At 51.2% G+C, this 14,977-nt stretch overlaps 1 protein-coding gene across 4 annotated transcripts in view; it reads right to left on the bottom strand.

The window, feature by feature from the left end:
• ABCC8 (ATP binding cassette subfamily C member 8) overlaps window positions 1-14,977 on the bottom strand; it is a 79,184-nt gene that overhangs the window by 5,056 nt on the left and 59,151 nt on the right. For all 4 annotated transcript variants that reach the window (XM_019975423.2, XM_070803582.1, XM_070803583.1 and 1 more), the window contains 11 exons: window positions 14,648-14,732; window positions 13,616-13,696; window positions 11,692-11,829; window positions 10,054-10,179; window positions 9,018-9,117; window positions 8,554-8,795; window positions 8,289-8,461; window positions 7,131-7,200; window positions 6,157-6,314; window positions 4,351-4,443; window positions 237-339 (listed from right to left, as the gene is read on the bottom strand). In XM_019975423.2, coding sequence (XP_019830982.2) covers window positions 237-339; window positions 4,351-4,443; window positions 6,157-6,314; window positions 7,131-7,200; window positions 8,289-8,461; window positions 8,554-8,795; window positions 9,018-9,117; window positions 10,054-10,179; window positions 11,692-11,829; window positions 13,616-13,696; window positions 14,648-14,732 — 1,369 coding nt within the window. The remainder of the gene's footprint in view (window positions 1-236; window positions 340-4,350; window positions 4,444-6,156; window positions 6,315-7,130; window positions 7,201-8,288; window positions 8,462-8,553; window positions 8,796-9,017; window positions 9,118-10,053; window positions 10,180-11,691; window positions 11,830-13,615; window positions 13,697-14,647; window positions 14,733-14,977) is intronic.

Here is a 14,977-nt window from a genome sequence, read left to right as displayed (position 1 = left end):
ACCTCAGACACACAAGCCTCCAGGCAGTGAGAGAGGGAAGAGGAGGCCAAGGGCAGACACAGGGAGAACCCCCAGGGTTGGGAGACGCAGGAGGGCTCCGCACCCACCCCGTGTGCGCACCTGGGTCAGCATCCATCCTGCCTTCCCGCCCTCTGGCCCGTTTGGCCCTTGCTCTGGCAGCACAGCGCTATCAGAGCCCCCTGTCCCGGGGCTGGGGGGTGGGGGGAGGCACTTGCCATGCGGACTTCTAGCCACCTGTTGGCGGCCGTGAGGAAGAGGGAGGCGATGTTGTTGGAGTCTGTGTATTCAAGGAGCTTCTGCTGGAACCGGGCCTCGTACCTGGAGGGAGGATCAGGAGGGTGAGGGGGAATCATCTTGGTCCATGAAGCCCCTGGGACCCTCCTCACCTGCAGCCCTGAAACATGCCACCTCTGCCACCTGATGTACACCTCTCCTCTCTGGAATGCCTTACCAGCTCCCTTCTTCTTATTCATACCTGTCAAGAGCGCCACCTCCTTCAGACTCTTGTTTTCACTCCAAGACCAGTTCTCCTCTGTAGGGCTTCCCTCTTACATGAAAGGGCTCCTCCGTCCAGCCCATTGCTCAGGCCAGAAACCTGATTTACATCCAATCATCTGATTCACATCCAATCCCTCAGTCCTCTTCTGACCACCTCCAGTACTGACCTTGCCTCTCTGCCTGCCTCTCGCCTGCTCCCTGCCCACCACAAACTCACCTGGACTATAGCATCAGCTTCCTAACAGGTCTACCTGCCATCTCTCTACAGTCCACTCTCCACACAGAAGCCAGCATAAGCTTCCCAAATTATGAATTGCATCCTATCTCTCTGATGCTAAGAATATGAAAGACTTTTTAGGATAAAGAACCATTTTCTCGCCTGTGGGAACCAGTCCCTGCCAACCTCACCAGCCTCCTTCCATGCCACAAATCCCCTTGCTCACTGCATTGCAGCCACAGAAATGACAGCAAAGTAATTTATTACATTGCTTGCCTCTTTTCAGTTTTGTGACAATGCCAAGTTCCTCCCCACCCAAGGCCTTTTATCATGCTGTTCTCTTTGCCTGGAATGTTTTCTCCTCTGCTCTACCCAAGGCTGATTTCTCTCAACCTTCAGGCTTTACCTTAAATGACATCTCTTCAGAGCGGCCTTTCCTGGCCTATTGTTCTCCATCTCTGCAGCCTGTTTGTTTCATAATCTCTGCTCATATATTAATTTCTCTAGCTATTTATCATCGATCTCCCTCACTAGCCTGTAAACTCCTCGAGGATGGAGACCTTGTCTGTTTTGGTCACTAATGTATCCCCAGCACTTGTGTGTGCTCAGTGGCTGAGTCGTGTCTAAGTCTTCGTGACCCTGTGAACTGTAGCCCGCAAGGCTCCTCTCTCCAGGCAAAGATACTGGAGTGGGTTGCCATTTCCTCCTCCAGGGATCTTCCCAACCCAGGGATCAAACCCACGTCTCTTATGACTCCTGCATTGGCAGGCAGGTTCTTTACCACAAGCACCACCTGGGAAACCCTATCCCCAGCACCTGGCACTGTCAATAAGTATCTGTTGAGTGAACGAACCTTCTATCCCTCTAAGATAGATGGGATTTTCTGTGCAAGGAACTCTGGAGGCTTCTTCCCTGTTCTCGTGCCCTCCTCATGTTCTCCCTCATGTTACTCTGTATGATCTGCCTCTTCTCTCTGACCAGCCTGGGCTCCTGGTGTCACTCTCCTTGGCCACCTCGTCAGACCCTGGGCCAGGCCGACAGAAGCGGGCAGCTGTGCTTGTTTGATGGTGAATAAAGGAAAGCCATCTCAACACGGTCTCAGGGAAACAACCGATGGGACTCAGAGGGACTCAAGATGAACCTTTTTGGGCATTTGCGTTTCACTCCCAGAAGATGTTTGTTCTGCTTTGTTTCTGGGTGAAGGGTCTGAGTTTGAACCATGTGTCTGAGGAGAGCAAAGTGAATCTCTGGGGTGTGAGAGGGTGTGATTGCCCAACCACAGGGTAGATGTGTGTGTGATGGGGTGATGTATCTTATGGGAGTGTGAAACCATATGTCTGAGGGCTTGAGTGAGTAAGTGCATGTTGGAGATGTACATGTGTGAGTGCTCGTGTAACTGGAGCGTCTGAAGCGTGTGTGACTGGCCTGAGGGGTGGGTGTGCATGAAGGTGCATGTGAGATGGGGCTTCTGTGATAGGTGTGTGATGATGTAAGGAATGTGGAAAGAGCCCCAGATTTGGAGTCGTGCAGAAGCAGGCTAGAGTCTGAGTATTACTATTACCGGCTATGTTTCAGGACTGAAACTAAGTTTTTTCACGGGGCTAGTAATAGTTCCTTCGTGAACTGAAACAATCACTCAGTGTTGGGCATCCTTGAAACTTTTGGGGGGATAAAAAGTAGGGCTTCCAGGAAAACCAGAGGGTCAGCCAGACCTGGGTCCCAAGCCCAGAACCAGCTCTCACTGTTTGTGTGACCTCGGGCTGGTTACTCGGCCCCATCTGTAGAATGGGGCTTCTCCTACCTATGTCACGAGGCTCTTGTGAGGATTAAATGTTATAATCCACACACATGCCTGGCACACAGGAAGTGTACAACCAATAAATAATCACTAGTTTGCTCTTGGCAGGGCAGGCTGCTGGGCAAAAGCCAATGAATTCAACACCTTCAGGGATGATTTTAAAAAGTCCTTCATTCAAATTTAAAAATCATCCACTGTGTCGGTGCAATGTGGAGTAGGCCTCCAGAGGAGCAGTTTCTCTAGCCGACCATAGGCTTGGTTGAGGCAAGGATGCTGGCATCCACGCAGATCCTGTCTAGGGGGTCTGGCCCACTCGAGGAAAGTCACAATCTCTCTGCCCCAGGCCCAGCCTGAAGGCCTCCAGGATACCAATTCTAAGAGGAGCATCACCAAAAGTTAGAGTAGAGGTTGGCCTGGGAGTGTTGAGGGATCCAAAGGGTGGAAGAACTAGGGAGTTCAGACTGGAGAAGAGGACAAAGCTGGGAGGAAACCCTGGAGTCAGGCCAGGCTCCAGGGAGTATTCCGTGGGGAAGACGGCACAGGCTCACACAGCGGCAGGGGAGGTCCAGGGAGCAGGGCCAAGGCCAGGGCAGGGTTCAGCTTTGCTTTACTCAGATGAGACCCCAAAGAGGACTTCCCATTGGCCCCAGATCCCCAAGGAGTGAACTGGGGCTGCGGTGTGGCACCAGGAGTCTGGGCAGCTGGACTTTGGGGGTTGGAGGAAGGAGATAGAAGCCTCCTTAGACTCTCTCCTTGAGCCCCAGGGTTCCTGGACACAAGGCCAGTGCCGCATGGTTATTGGCATGCCCCGTGCAGCTATGTTATCCTAAAAATAACCTAGAGTCACTCTCTGAGGCTTAGAGACCAGGGCCCAGAATCTGGGTCAGATGTCTCTAACGTGTCTATCCAGAGGACAGATGCTCTAATATTTCAGACAGAGACTGAGGTGGGGAACAACAGTTCTAACCCCCACTCCCAAGGCAGCCTCAGATGCCCCTGTCATGCTGAACACCACAACTCAGAGTGGCAAGAGGATGGCAGGGCACTGACGCTGGGGTAAGTTTCTATGTCTGGTGAACTCTTACCTACTCTTTGAGTCCCAGCACTAATGCCACCTCCTCAGTGAAGGCTTCCATGACTGCCTCCCTGCTGTGCTACCATAGCCTTTCTTTCAGAGTACCTGGCACATGGGTTTGTCCTGGCCTGCTCAAAGCTGACACTGTAAATGCCTCCAGGGTATGGGCTCATCTGAATTATTTCCATCTTTTCAGTGCCTGGCAAGGGGCTGGGTGAACACTCAGTAAATGTTTGTTGAATGAACAAGCCAGCTTCAAATCTGGACTTTGTGAAACCTTACAGAGAACCTCAATTTTCTTACCTGAGAAATGGGACTCATCAAGCTTTCCATGTCAGATTGCAGGGCAGAATGAATGAGTACTGGCATGTAAAGTACTCAGCATACTAGTGTTTGGCTCACAGTAATGTCTCAATGAAAGATGGCCTCAGGACTGGCCCACACCCTGTGAGGGCCTTTTCACATAGATTTATGAGGAATTGTCTCGGCCTTGTCTCTTTTCACATTTTACCTTTTCACAGAGGCCCTGGGCTTGGCTCTAGGTCTGAGAATCTCCCCTCTAGATCATGCAGCTGGAGCCCAGTGGACCTGACCCCTCGGGTGGACCGGCCTCAGGGCCTGATGGGGGGCTGGCAGACATGTGTTCTGCGCTTTCCTAAGTGGAGCCCTGAGAATCAAATCCCATGACCTGTGACCCTGGCCCCATCCCCACTCCCCTACCCTCCAGGGTGAATCTGGTACCTGAAGGCCCGGATGGTGGTGAGGCCTTCCACAGTTTCAGCAAAGTGCGAGAGCAGCGGGAGCTGGGTGGTGTCGTCCAGCTGCTGCAGGTCCCTGTGGGGGAAGCGGGGAGCAGAACCTAATGGTTAAGATGGTAGGTCGGGGCTCAGCCTGGGTGTGAATCGTAGCTCCACCCCTACCATTGTGGGGCCAAATGGCTTCACCCCTCTGGGCCTCAGTTTCTCGCCTGTGAAGAGGGAAGAGGAGGGTACCACCCCATCTCATTCATGCAGATGCTTAAGCAGAGCATGTTGAAGGGTTACCGTTACCACGCACGTCATCCACCTCGCGTCTGCATCTGTCCGCTGGCTTTGCTGCAGCGCCTCACTCTGTGGTGAGGCTCTACAGGCAGTGTTGCTTCCCTTTCAGAGGTGAACAACCTTAACAGCCAGGCAAAGGAACAGGAGGACCAAACTCCCCAGTAACCACCACAGGTGTTGGCACATCACAGGCCAGGATCTAAAGAGCTCCTTGAGAGGGAAAGGCCAGTGGTTTCCATGGCAACAGAATTTGCTCCTGCTCCCCACAGCTGCACCTTGACAAGTGTATTAGTGCCCGGGAGGCCAGGTTGGAATGCAGGAAGCAGCTTTCCTGGACAAACCACACCCACAGCCAGAGTGGATGCCAGGGGAATAGGGTGGTTTCTCTGGCAGAAGAAATGAACTTTGTAGAACAGCTTGTATAGTGTTTAAAAAGCCTCTGTGATTTTATGGATATCAATGCACTTTGTTCTTCGTGGGTACCAAGGGATTCCAGATCAACCAGGCAAAAAGCCATTTATACAGATCTTGATCCTTGCGGGCAAGGTAATTGTACCCAATATGTATCTAAATTTAATTATTATTATAATGCCCAATCAGTATTTTGATTCATTTCTAACAAACTCTGTGTACTTGGGAGACATCCTTAACCTTTCTGACCACAACCCCAGTAACAAACATTATATTACAAATCAGTACACAAACGTGCACCCCCCCACACACACACACCCATACACAGCCAAAACAAAGGTTTATCAAGCAAAGCTTATTGTTACTGTGTGCGAATACAGCCTGATATTTTCTATATATTTTCTATTTCATTGAAAAACTGGTTGTGATCTATGATACTGATATCATGACCCACTGATAGGTTGTGGTTGGCAGTTTGAGAAACACTGGCCTAGAGGCTCTTAAAAATTGGCCCTACAAATCTTTGAATCTGTGAGCTTAATAGAATCACTCCCAGAAAGAACTTCTTAGAAAACATTCTTAGAAAATTTTGAGTAGGAAAGAGCCATGCATGGTTCCACGGCCCATGAAGGTGAATGTGATCAATGAGAAAGGCCGTGAGAAGCTCCCTCAAGTCAGGGATTTTTCTATCCTTGCTCTGGACCCACGTGAGTTGGGAGGTCTGATTGCCATCAGACCCGTCACATCAGGTGCCCTCTGATTTTATGCATCAGCAATCAGCCTGGACACTAGAATCATACAATCCTTCTGGGAAGCATTTTGGCAAAATGAATGAAGGGCATAGTCGCATGTATACACCCTGACCTAGTGATCCCATTCCTGAGCATATCACCCCAGGAAATAGTCCAGATAGTAACTGCAGTGTGTGTGCTGCCAGATGCTTGTATTAGGACAGTGGAATATGAATATTTCTATTTTCATTTTGGGGAAGGGGACATGACTCTACCACTTCTATAATGATTCTGATAACAGAGCTGAAGTGACTATTGCAAAGCAGCTCCTATCCCTCACCCCCACTGGCAAGTGCTGCCATCACCTGGATGCCACCCGGAAATACTTCTGGATGAAGTAGCACACAACAGCCAGGGGCAGGAGGGCCACGAGGAACACCGGTGTGACATAGGAGATGACGGCCAGAGCTGAGACACAGAGCAGGGTGGAGCGGCTCAGGCACTCCAGCGTAGACGGGATGTGCTGCGGGAAGGAAGGGTGAGAAAGGGAGGTGAATTTTTTTTTCAAAGCGTTTAAAATATATATATTTATTTATGTATGTCTGCATTGAGTCTTAGTTGTGGCACGTGGGATCTTGGTTGTGGTATGTGGGAGCAGCCTGCGGGTTCCAGAGCTCTTGGGCTCTGTAGTTTGTGGCACACAGGCTCTCTAGCTGAGGCCCTCTGGGCTTAGCCACTGCGGCACGTGGGCTTAGTTGCTCTGCAGCATGGGGGATCTTAGTTCCCCCACCAGGAATTGAACTCTCATCTGCTGCATTGGAAGACGAATTCTTCCACTGGACACCAGGGAAGTTCTGGGAGGTGAGTTTTGGTATTTGGTCATCTTCAGCGTGTTACCTGCTGCCAGGTTTTGCTCTTCCTTTACTACTGGCCCATGTCTTATCCCTACAGCTACACTGTAGGCTCCCTGAGGCCAGGCATTAGGACTTTGCCTTTTCACCATTTAGTACGATGAAGAATAAAGGACATAGGCAGAATCAAAATGCTTGTTCTCCAGAAAATCAGTCACCTTGGTGCAGAGTATGCTGGAACCTTCTTGTGAGCCAGAGTGGGCTTGGGCAGAAGCCAAAGGGATGTGGTTTCCTTCAGCCTCATTAGGAGAGTCTCCCAGGGGAGGCCCCAGGTCCTGAGGCAGCATTATAATCAGATGGAGCCCACTAGGTTCTTAGCCCAAGGCTCTGATCAGCTGATCTGGGGAAGCCAGCATCAGACAGGAGAAGCTCCTGGGGACCTGGCTTCTCTTTGGACTGGGGACATACGTCATTGCGATCTTGTGTACCTGGTCGATGGTGTTACAATCAGATGAAAATCTGTTCAGGATGCTTCCAAGGGGCGTGGTCTCGAAAAACCTAACAGGTGATCAGAGGACAGTTACTCATCCGTGTATTGATTTCCTTCCTGTTTACTGAAGGAGGGTAGTTATTTTTTTGTTTCCATATCTCTGGAGTCATCCCCAGGTCTGCCTTCCCAGGGTGATTGCCTGTGTCTGGCCTGTGTCCCTGAGAATTCCCATGGCTGCCCAAAGGGATGCTAGCCCCTTCGCAGCCTCTCTGACCCTCCAGCCCATGTGTGACCACTGCCACCATTCTCTGCTTCTTACTGGGCCTGCCTCACTCAGCAGCTGTCCTCCTGGGGACATAGAGTTCTCTCCAGAGAGACGACTCTCCTGGGGGTGGGGATGGGGCAGGGAGGGTAGAGGCCGGGCCCTGGGGACAGCCTGTCAGCTGGCTGGCCCTGCGAGGTCACTCCAGCTGTCAGCACTCTGGCTGTGACCCAGAAACAGCCCAACCCCAACCAGAGAATTTCAGAACCACAGATCTGAGACAAATAGAGGATAAGTAAACTTGGAGGCTGTGTCTGTGGGTCACAGACTGATCATGAAACTGGAGAGGAGATTGTGATTGGATGATGAGGAGGGATCAGATAGCCTGTTTGCCTGCTGGGTTTGTAAACTGAGTTGGCAGCCAATCGGGCTATGACAGCTTTAACTGTCTTTCACACCAAGCAGCCTTTGGGGTTTTGATTGATCCCATTACAGAGGATTAGAATAACTACCGTGTGTCCCTGGGGTCAGAACCTGCAGAATGGCTGAATGAGGAAGGAGAGGCAGGGAAGGGGAGAGCTGAACCGGGGGTGGTACCTGCCTAGAAAGGGGAAACATTCATGCAGAGCCTGCAGACCCTTGAAGGGCTGTTGTGAGAATTAGATGAGCTAACTGTGTGACATTTGTAACACCCTGTCTAGCTGAGTAGATAACAGTTTCCCTGTTTTCTGCACCAAGGAGGGGGCTTTTCCCACCCCATGTCCTTGAGTCACATCTAGCGACCTGCAATAGAGATTGTATGTATTGATATATCCCCATTTTACAGATGGGAGAGCTGAGGCCCAGAGAACAATGACTCGCCCACAGCCAGGCACAGCCAGGGGAGAGGGCTACCTCATGGGAGCCAGGATGATCTGGTTCAGCAGGCTGCGGTGCAACCTCTTGGCCACCTTCAGCCCCGTCCATTCCACTGTGACAGACGTGATGAGGCACAGCACGATGCCCAGGCTGCAGAGCACCGTGAACACCATGGCGTAGCCGGTCTGATTGAGGGAACACTCCTGGGCCTGGCAGAGAACGAGGCTGGCATCCTGTGGGGGGTGGCCCGTGCTCAGTCCTCCCGGTCCCCTGGCTCTGGCACTGGGGCTGCTGGACCCACCTGGCTGAGGGAGCAGTTCCTGGCCATGGGGCTCAGGGTCAGGGCACTGTCAGTCCACTTGGCCAGCCAGTAGTCGATGGCCACCAAGACCATGTGCTTGAGCAGCTGGGAGAAGACGAGCAGCGAGAGGAGCAGGGTACCAGCCGAGGACAGGTAGTTGGCGCAGGCCCGCCACGGGATCTTGGCACGCTGGTGCAGCACCGACGACAGGTTGTCCTCCTCCTCGCTCTCGGCCGCCTCCTCTGCAGGTGGAAGAACCCCCTTATGGAGTCACCTTGCACACCCCTCTGAAGAGAACAGGGGTTGGATCAGCCCCAATTACAGATGGGGATACTGAGGTGCACAGCGGGGAAGGTATGCATCAGAGGCACACCATCTCCCCACTCCCGGAACCCCAACCCTTAGTCTCCTCACGGTGGAGCAGACCTCAGGCCATGATTCCACTTCAGTCCCATGGCCTGTACCTTCCTCCTCTTCCTCATCCTGCAGGAGCCCATCTCTTGAGGACATGGCCCGGGGCAGGCCCTGGGGTGGCTCCGTAGCTTTTCTTTCCATGACGGTTTCCTGAAAGATAGATGGGGCCTGGCTAATGTCCTCAGGGTGTGCGGAGGGGAAAAGGGAAGTGGGTAGGGGGGAACTGCCCCTGGTGCTGACCACCGGCAGTTATCAAGTTGCCCCTGCCTGGAGGATGGTCCAGATGGACACATGTTTGCCTGCCAGAATTTACTCCTTCCCCTGCATCAGCTACTAGCATCCCAGTATCCCTGTGGGAGACCACCTCTCCCTTATTCTGTCTCTGTGATTCAGGTGGGCTAATCATTCTCTCTGAATCCCAGAGTGGTCATGTGACCCGGGAATGGTCAGTCTTCACATTCCACATCCCTGACCACAGTGATTTGCTCAGGATGGGCACCTGACCAAACTGGACCAACAGAAGTCAGCCCTGGGACTTTTGCTGAACTATCATAAAACAGGCACTGTCTTTCTGGCAGAGCTGCTGACCTGGAAGAATGGAAGCCTGAGATGCCGATGGCCCTCACTGCCTCCATGAGAATGAAGCTGGTGTGAGAGAAGCAGAGCCAAGGGGTGGGGAGAATTAGATTCCTCATGATATTGCTTGATCACCTGGATCCAGCTCCACCTGAAGCTATAGCATCACTGGATGTTCCAGTTTCCTGAGCCAGTAAATCCTTAACTCCCCACCCCCCTTTTCTCTTTGTTTAGCCAGTCTGAGTTGGTTATCTGAAGCTTTGTAACTAAATGGTATCTGACTATTTCGGGACATGGGGAAGGCATTGGCCTGACTCTGCCTTGGGTAGCTGGCACAGGTACTGGCTGTCTAGTAGGAGCAATTTCATGCCCAGCGTCCACATCTGTCTTTTGTGTGTGTTTTTGGGGGCTTCCTAGGGCCAATGAGGGCAGGAAGGCCTTTATGAGTTCAGGTTCTAGCAGAATCTTATCCTCAGGGGCCAGGCTGCCTGGCCCCCAGGCTACACCCACCTTCTCCAGCTCTTGGTCCTGCCGGTTCATCAGGGTCTTCCAGTGCTCAAAGAGCTGGCACTCAGACCTCTGGAAGTCCTTGAGGGTGCCCTCCCTCTGGATGGTGCCGTCCTTCATTGCGATGATCTAAAAAGGCAGAAACAAACTCGGTGGGGGGCTGGCTGAGGTGGGGGGCTGGCTGAGGCGGGGGAGTGGAGGTCATACTCCTGCCTGACCGAGGGTTCTGAGACGGATGTGCTCAGAGCACACATCCCTTCCCCACCACAAATGGCTCCCGCTCACCCACTGCCCTCAGCAGGACACTCCAGGATTTAGAATCTGGTACATCTCAGGGGTAGTTCTCAATGGTTGCCCCGTGGTTGATAGGAGGGTTTGCAGAGCAAATTAGTGCATCCTGGTCAAGTTGTCTGGTTATCCCCAAGGACTCCAGCAATGACAGCTGTTTGCATGCACTTAGTGGGCTAACAGCTCATTACCCTTAACTCCTCCTCACATCAGGCCTGTCAGGTTCCACCAGTGTTTGGCAAAGCACCTGTTGGTCTAAATGTGGGAGGCCCCTTTGAGATCAATAAAATGTATTTTATTTGAAACAGTCAATGCTTTATACTCACGTAGACCCATCATTAATTCAGAAACCCAACCTGCTCTTCTCACTCCCACTCACCCCATGCTGGGGTTCAAGGGCTGATGCCCCAAAGTCCTGTTCACTTAAGGAACCAGGCACCTCTGTGTTGGCCTTCTTTGGACTAAGGACTGTCCTGAATTGTCTCACCAGGGTCACTGCAGAAACTCAGACACAAACTTGTACCTCCTCTAATAGCTATTTTTAAAATCTGGAATTTCCCCCCACCCCCTGCCCCCTGCATTTTTTCTGTTTTAATAGCTTTTCTGAAAAGTCTGGATCTTTTTCCTTTTTATTCATAGTAGAGGGGAAGACCTTACTACATGTAGAAGGAAGACTTATTTGAGGGAAATTATCAGGGGCATTTAACACAGACCCGAAGCTTAGGAAGGGCCTCATTTTCACAGACAAATTTATGTACAAGTCAGGCAAGGCCCCAATTTCAAAAGTCACATGATTTCCAGTTTAAGAATTAAATGCTTTCCAATTATATTAAAAATAACTACTGTCTTCATGTTGAGGAATATGGGGATTTAACTGATGTGATATTTCATTCTACTGATAACACTGACGTTTCTATTACTACTGCCAATGTTTGTTTCCATATTTCCCATTTGATCCTAACTTGAATCTGACGCACTAGTGGGCAGGAAGATGCTCTCCTGTCCACATGGGCACTCCGCAAGGACAGGGGAATGAGTCATCAAAGTAGGTAGGAAATGGAAGTAAGAACTGAGTGTCTGCTTCTTTCTAGACTTCTTGGTGCTGACCTTGTGTGCACCCATGGGGCCCCCAGTCAGGATGCAGATGTCTGCAACTCTAGGTGACACCAAACACTTGGACTATGCCAGGTCTCCCTGATGGGCCAAGCCTGAGTGAAGCCATCCAGTGCTGCTCTCTTCTGCTCTGTGACCCTCAGCAATTGCTGCTCAGACATCTGATGGAGTCCTTTGAAGACACCCAACTGCCTCTCCCACCATAGCCCTCCACAGTTTGACCCGCTGCTGGCCCCTCACCCAGTCTGCATGTGGTAGGTACTGTAGCTTGTGGGTCACTAGGACCACTGTCCTCCTGTCATCTCGGAGCAGCTCAAGGATCCCGGCCTGCATCAGATGGTCACTCAGATGGACATCGAGAGCTGAGAAGGGGTCGTCCTGGGTAGATGGGAGAAAACAGGGGCAAGCATGGGGGTGGGTAACAGTGGAAGTAAAAACAGTGGATGTACATGCTGTGGTTTAGGGACTGACACCACTTCACTGTGTAGCCTTGGACAGTTTACCTAACCTCTCTGGACCTCAGTTGCCTCATCTCAATGGGCTATCAGTCACCACTCTCAAACAGGTCTAATCACAAGCACTTCCTAACTCCTGAACCTCCAGTGACTCCCCATAGTCTATTACGTCCGAATTCCTTAGCACCCTAATCCAGACCCTTTCCCACCTGCTCAGTCTTCCTTTCCAACCTCACTTCCCATCTGTCTTGTAAAAGCTCCCTATGCTCTGATTTCCAGGGAATCTGCCATTCCAGGCCTTTGCCCAAGCTTTTCCCTTTGCCTGGAGTGCTGATCGGCCTTTTGTCTGTCAGGTGAACTGTTACTCATCCTTCAGCACTTCCCCTAAGCACCAGCTCTTCCTGTGTCCTTTCCTGATACCTGAGCCTAGTCTTTCCTCCCTCTGTCCCAGTGATACCCTGCAGGAAGTCAGATTTGATAGCTATTTGTCTAGCCTGGACCGTGGGGCCCTCAAGAACTGATATCCCCTGAGCCCGTGCCTAGTACAGAGTAGGAGCTTAAAAGTTAGCTGAAATAAATTAAAGTATCCACTTTATTCCTCTCTAACAAGGTTGTTTGAAGCTCACAAGGGATGATGAATAAGCTAGTACTTTGTAAAATGCTATGCCTGTGTCAGATGGTAACAAACACTGTGAACCTTTCCGTCATGCAGTGAGTTTAGTGGGGAGGTGGCGGGGTGGAGAATAAAGCCAGGATCAGAGAACTGAGAGTCCTTCTGCCAGCGGTCTGTCCTAATGGCTCGCTCTTTCCTTCTGTTTAACTGATTCACTCTTTAATACTCTCTTCTGTGAAGCCCTCCCTGATTACTCTTGTCCTCACAGTTGTCTCCCCGGACAAGGCCCTTCATAGCCTGTTACACAGTTTGGCTTTCAAGTGGGCTGTGGCTCTTGAGTATTGGTGAGCTCTGTTTCCCTAATTAGATTCTAAACCTCTGAAGCCAAGGGCTATGTCTTGGAATTCTTCAGTATCAACTAAGGCACACCACACAGAACTTGGCATGAAGGAGGACGGGTACAGCCAAGTTTTATCTCATGTTTGATTATTAGAGGTTACCTGGAGTGCTGTGTTAAGAAGGATTCTGAGGCCAAGTTCAGTTTTCATGGGAGAGAAAACTGAGATCAATTAGCAATGTCTGCTCTGGGCCTGAAACAGGAAATGGCAACTCACTTTCCAGGTATTTGTGATTCTTATATTTGGGCTAAATGAGTATTAATAGGTTGGGGATGTGCTACAAAGCAGGGGCCTATAATTACTGCTCATCTCCCCTCGTGCCTACTGCAGAGCTGTGTGACGTCCACATTGATCAGTTGGACTAATCTTGTCTCAGTTTTTCCATCAATAAGATCAGTAGGGAGGGAGGGAGGTTGGGGGTGGTTCAGGATGGGGAACACATGTACACCCATGGCTCATTCATGTCAATGTATGGCAAAAACCACTACAGTATTGCAAAGTAATTAGCCTTCAATTAAAATAAATAAATAAATTAAAAAAAAAAAAAGATCAGTAGGTACTATCTCTGGCAGGAGAAGTTTGCTCCTGGAGAGGGATGTTGTTTGGTGATGGTGTGTGTGCGTGTGTGTCTGTCTGTCTGAGCCAAGGGGGCAGCCAGACACAAGGACCTCAAGGAAGTTGCTGGCTGGTGTACTCACCAAGAAGACGACGTTGGTGTGCTGGTAGAGGGCTCGGGCCACGCTGATTCGCTGGCGCTGACCACCGGACAGATTGATGCCCTGCCGCCGAAGGGGAGGAAAGGTCAGGCCCGCACAGCCCTTCAGCAGAGACTGTCCAGGCCCCTACTTGATGTGAGCTCTTTGGCTTCATTCACCTCTTTGCGCCCTCCTCATCTGGTAGAGAGGAGGAACTTGTACACGTTCACTGAATTCATTCAGAAGTGGGGAGAATGATCCCCAGGCCTTTAACAATTCATCATGTAGCTGCTAGGGACCATCTGACCCATGAAAACCAGGACAGAGGAAAGTGAAAGTCTGTCAATCAAGTCTGATTCTTTGCTACCCCATGGACTATACAGTCCATGGAATTCTCCAGGCCAGAATACTGGAGTGGGTAGCTATCTTCCCAACCCAGAGATCAAACCCAGGTCTCCTGCACTGCAGACAAGGGAAGCCCAAGAATACTGGTATAGGTAACCTATCCCTTCTCCAGTGGATCTTCCTGACCCAGGAATTGAACCAGGGTTTCCTGCATTGCAGGTGGACTCTTTATCAACTGAGCTATCAGGGAAGCCCTAGGATGAGGGGATTTAAATCACACACCAGGAGGACAGCCATGGGAGAATCCTATTCATCTAAGCTTATGGAGGAGGGACCCCACCTGAGGATGGAACAGGAAGAATAACCCTGAGCCCGGGGCAGTGCTGGGCAGGCTCTCAGTACATACTCGGGGTATCAGTAGAGAGGTCAAGTCCTCCCCAGCCTGGGAAAGTGCTAAGCTGACCTCTGCACCCAGCAAGACTGGAAACTTGTCCAGGACAGCCACAAGCCCAGGGCTCAAGGAGATCATTTTGATCCCATGGCAGGCACTCTGCAGCCTTACCCCTCTTTCATTTCACATTCCCTGCTCTCCTTGAGAACGATCTCAGGGCGTGGTGATGGTGATGGGTGGGGAGCAGGGGAGGCCAAGGGTCCCAGCTTTGAGTAACTCCCCTGGAGGTTGCTACTAACCCGTTCCCCAATCTGGGTCTGGTCTCCATGGGGCAAGATGTCAATGTCTGGCTGTAGGGAGCAGGCTTCAATGACCATCTTGTACCTGCAGTGGGGTGGGGTGGGGACACAGCTGAGCAGCCTGGCCGGAGGTGGGCCTGAGCTTTTGCAGAGGGTCATTACCCTCCAGGCAGCTGTGCCAGGATGAGCGATGGCTTTAATGGGCCTCCTGATGGGTGTGAGCAAACACCACGTGAGCTCGAAAAGAGCTGAGGGCAGCACCTGACACCATCTTGGAGCAAGTTAAATATTTGAAGGATGAAATTGGATGGGAGCAAATAGCCATGTAAG

This window comes from Bos indicus, chromosome 15 (genome assembly GCF_029378745.1).
Source record: "Bos indicus isolate NIAB-ARS_2022 breed Sahiwal x Tharparkar chromosome 15, NIAB-ARS_B.indTharparkar_mat_pri_1.0, whole genome shotgun sequence".
Taxonomy (NCBI): Eukaryota; Metazoa; Chordata; class Mammalia; order Artiodactyla; family Bovidae; genus Bos; species Bos indicus.
Note: the sequence above shows the minus strand (reverse complement) of the source record. Positions and strands in the feature narration are given on the sequence as shown.